The 2,983-nt window shown below is 33.4% G+C and overlaps 1 protein-coding gene across 1 annotated transcript in view; it reads right to left on the bottom strand.

The window, feature by feature from the left end:
- Positions 1–1,017: 1,017 nt before the first annotated feature.
- LOC106877847 (high affinity copper uptake protein 1) overlaps positions 1,018–2,983 on the bottom strand; it is a 110,817-nt gene continuing 108,851 nt past the window's right edge. The window contains exon 6 of the mRNA XM_052973220.1: positions 1,018–2,247. Within this exon, the coding sequence (XP_052829180.1) occupies positions 2,046–2,247 (202 nt within the window). The 3' untranslated portion in view covers positions 1,018–2,045. The remainder of the gene's footprint in view (positions 2,248–2,983) is intronic.

Raw genomic sequence — 2,983 nt, 5'->3', positions numbered from 1 at the left:
ACAATTTCTAATGAATTTTCTTCTATCAGTAAGTAAATCCTTTGAAAACGAAAGGTAAAAATAAATTGAATAACAAATGATATCTAAGAAGCCATACTTCTTGGATTGTTTAGCTTCAAAAAAAAAAAAAAAAAAAAACGCAACATGATTGTAACAGACAAAGAGCCTTGTTATACCTTGAATAACATGGTGGTGGCTTCATCAATCTTATATATATATGAGACAAACAGACAGACAGTTGAAAATCCTTGTAGTAATTTGTACAAAACAATTAAATTAGAACACACACACACCCTTAAATATAAATATTTCCCATAACTGTTTAAGTCAAAATGGAACTGTTCAGACTAGATTTGGTTGGTTGGTTGGTCACTGTTTCAATGCCAGAATTTTTTTTTTTTTTTAAAACAATGTAACTGCAATACAAATTTGATAAAGTATTCTTAAGATTTTATATCAAACCAACCCAGAAATCCAGGCAAGACTAGAACACAACAGGATGAAAACAATGAACAATTCTATGAGATTTACCTGTAAGCAAAAAATGGTAGCTCCTGTGACTTTTAGATATGAAATTTTATATATAATATTTATATATAATACACTCACACTATTACTTGGAGAAAGAGGGGCTGTATAGGTGAACCTTTAGAGGTCACATCAGTGTCATCTCTCAGGCTGATGACATTGCTGTTGTTGATGGTCAGTTTAATCTGTATTACTACTACTAAGGTGGTGAGCTGGCAGAATCATTAGCACACTGGACAAAATGCTTAGTGGCATTTTGTGTGTTTCTGCATTTGGAGTTCAAATTCCACCAAGGTCGACTTTACCTTTCAGCCGTTCAGGGGTGTCGATAAAATAAGTACCAGTTACACACCTGGTTGATCCTGCCAGTAGTCATATGTATTCATTTTGAGTTGCTCTGTGTTTCTTTCAATTATTTTAAATATAACAAAGAAATTAGTAAAATAACTTAGTTATCATTAAGGTAGTGTTAGGAACAGAAATTGTGACTAACGTTTGGTGGAAGATTTTAATTCGAAACTTATGAAAACAAGACATTTGTACTACAGAGCCAGAGGAGGTTTCAGCCAGTTTGGTAACGAAAGGGTTAAATTACACATGCATTTAATTTTACTTCAAGAGAATATATGAAGCAGAATAAGAAGCTTAATTGAATACAAGGGAGTTGTGCAACTAAGATCCTTTTCTCTCTCCAAGTATTTTACACAAACAACTTAATTTCAGAATAAAACCATCAAGCCAAGTTAGCATCAAAAGATGTGTTTTGTTGAATGTGTTTCTAGTTGTTTAGCTCTAGGTTAATACAGACTGAACTGACCTATGATCAAAAATGTTCCAGTTGTGACCATCCTGTCTTTTTAGGAGTATCATTATCTAGTGTGTTTTTTTTCCTTTAAAGACTGTATAGTGTAATTTGAGGGAGATTTTAACTGCTACTTCTAGTAGGTTGATTGACCATAAAGATAGCCTGATATATCTGATAAAAAATGTTTCGGAGGAAGCTCAATAATAGCTTTTATTATTTACAACCCATAGTTGCAGAGGTTTGATATGTGATAGATATATATATATTTTAGGAATCTTGATACCAAGGATTCTAACAAATATTTCAGCAAGCTTCCTTGTCCCCCAAATAACATATCCAGTCACAACTCAAGAACAGACAAACAGCAATTTCTTCCACATTTTCATTCTCACAGAAACTCAATGAAAGATGTGTGTGTGTATGGCTTTCTGTTCTAAGAGAAGCAAATGTGTGATATTAAGAAAAATAAAACAGAAATAAATCTAAAAATAAATGGTCCCTAGGGAGTCTCTAAAAAATAAAAAAGATATATAAATATCTTTTTCTGATAAAATATTTTCAAGTATTTGCCAACTGCAATGTAATGAATTCTATGAACAAATCACTCCCACCTTTTGAAAAGAGAAACTTGCTGATAAAAGTTTGTTGTTTTTGATTTTATGGTCATTAAACATAAGTTTGTTTCCATAGTGACAGTCAAGCTATTTAATGGTTAATGGCAGTGTTCGTTAATGTCGACCACAATAGCTCTCTTCCAGCCGAAGGCAAAGTAGCCCGCGCCAGCACCAAGCACTACAGAAATACATAACCAAACATTGTAAGTCATAAAGACCAACATGAGGCAGTAGCTGACTGTTACTTGCAAGATATGAAGCCCGGTCTGAATGAGGTGAGAGAAACTGAATATCCAAACCCTAAAAAAACAAAAGAGAAAAAGAAAAAAAGTGAGTTATACAGAAGCTGAAAATAGATTCAAATTTTATACATTTTAATAAAAATAAACATTTAACACTTCTTGGGTCATTATGCCAATAATAGACACGTGCACTGGTTCTATTTCACTTCTTTTTATTACCTTAGCGGAGGTATTGTTTTCATTTACGTTTGTCCATGGACAAGATATCTCATGAACTGATAAGAATTTGGGATTGATCAGGTACTGGACAAGAATTCTGGATTATTTTTCCAGTTTGTTTTATTTAATTTTTGAGAGTGATCAGGTTCATTTTTAGTATTCTTGTTTGTGAGAGCAATCGAGTTTATTTCAGATATTCTCATTTTAAAAATCATCTCCGGCTAATCATTGAGAAGACGGTGTTGCCTTGGTGGAGGTTTGTGCTCTTATTATTATTATTAAACTATTTTGGAGATGTAATTACCAGGCAAAAGAATTGATCTGAGACTGAGTTGAAACTAAAACAATAGTAGCATGGAAGGTACATATTAGCCATTCTAGAACATGCAAAGACTTAACTTCATTTACACATTTTATTATTTGGTGTCAAAAGTTTTCCTTGCACTAACGGCAACCTGGTCACTGATGTAAAATCAAATGGAATCATGTCAGTGACCAAGTTGCAGTTGGTGCAAGGGAACCAATCAGCCAGGTTTGTTAAAACCGTTTTGTTGCCTTTCACCCCCCCCCCCCCC

The sequence above is a fragment of the Octopus bimaculoides genome, chromosome 1, assembly GCF_001194135.2.
Source record: "Octopus bimaculoides isolate UCB-OBI-ISO-001 chromosome 1, ASM119413v2, whole genome shotgun sequence".
Classification (NCBI taxonomy): Eukaryota; Metazoa; Mollusca; class Cephalopoda; order Octopoda; family Octopodidae; genus Octopus; species Octopus bimaculoides.
This window is presented reverse-complemented; position numbering and strand designations above follow the sequence as displayed.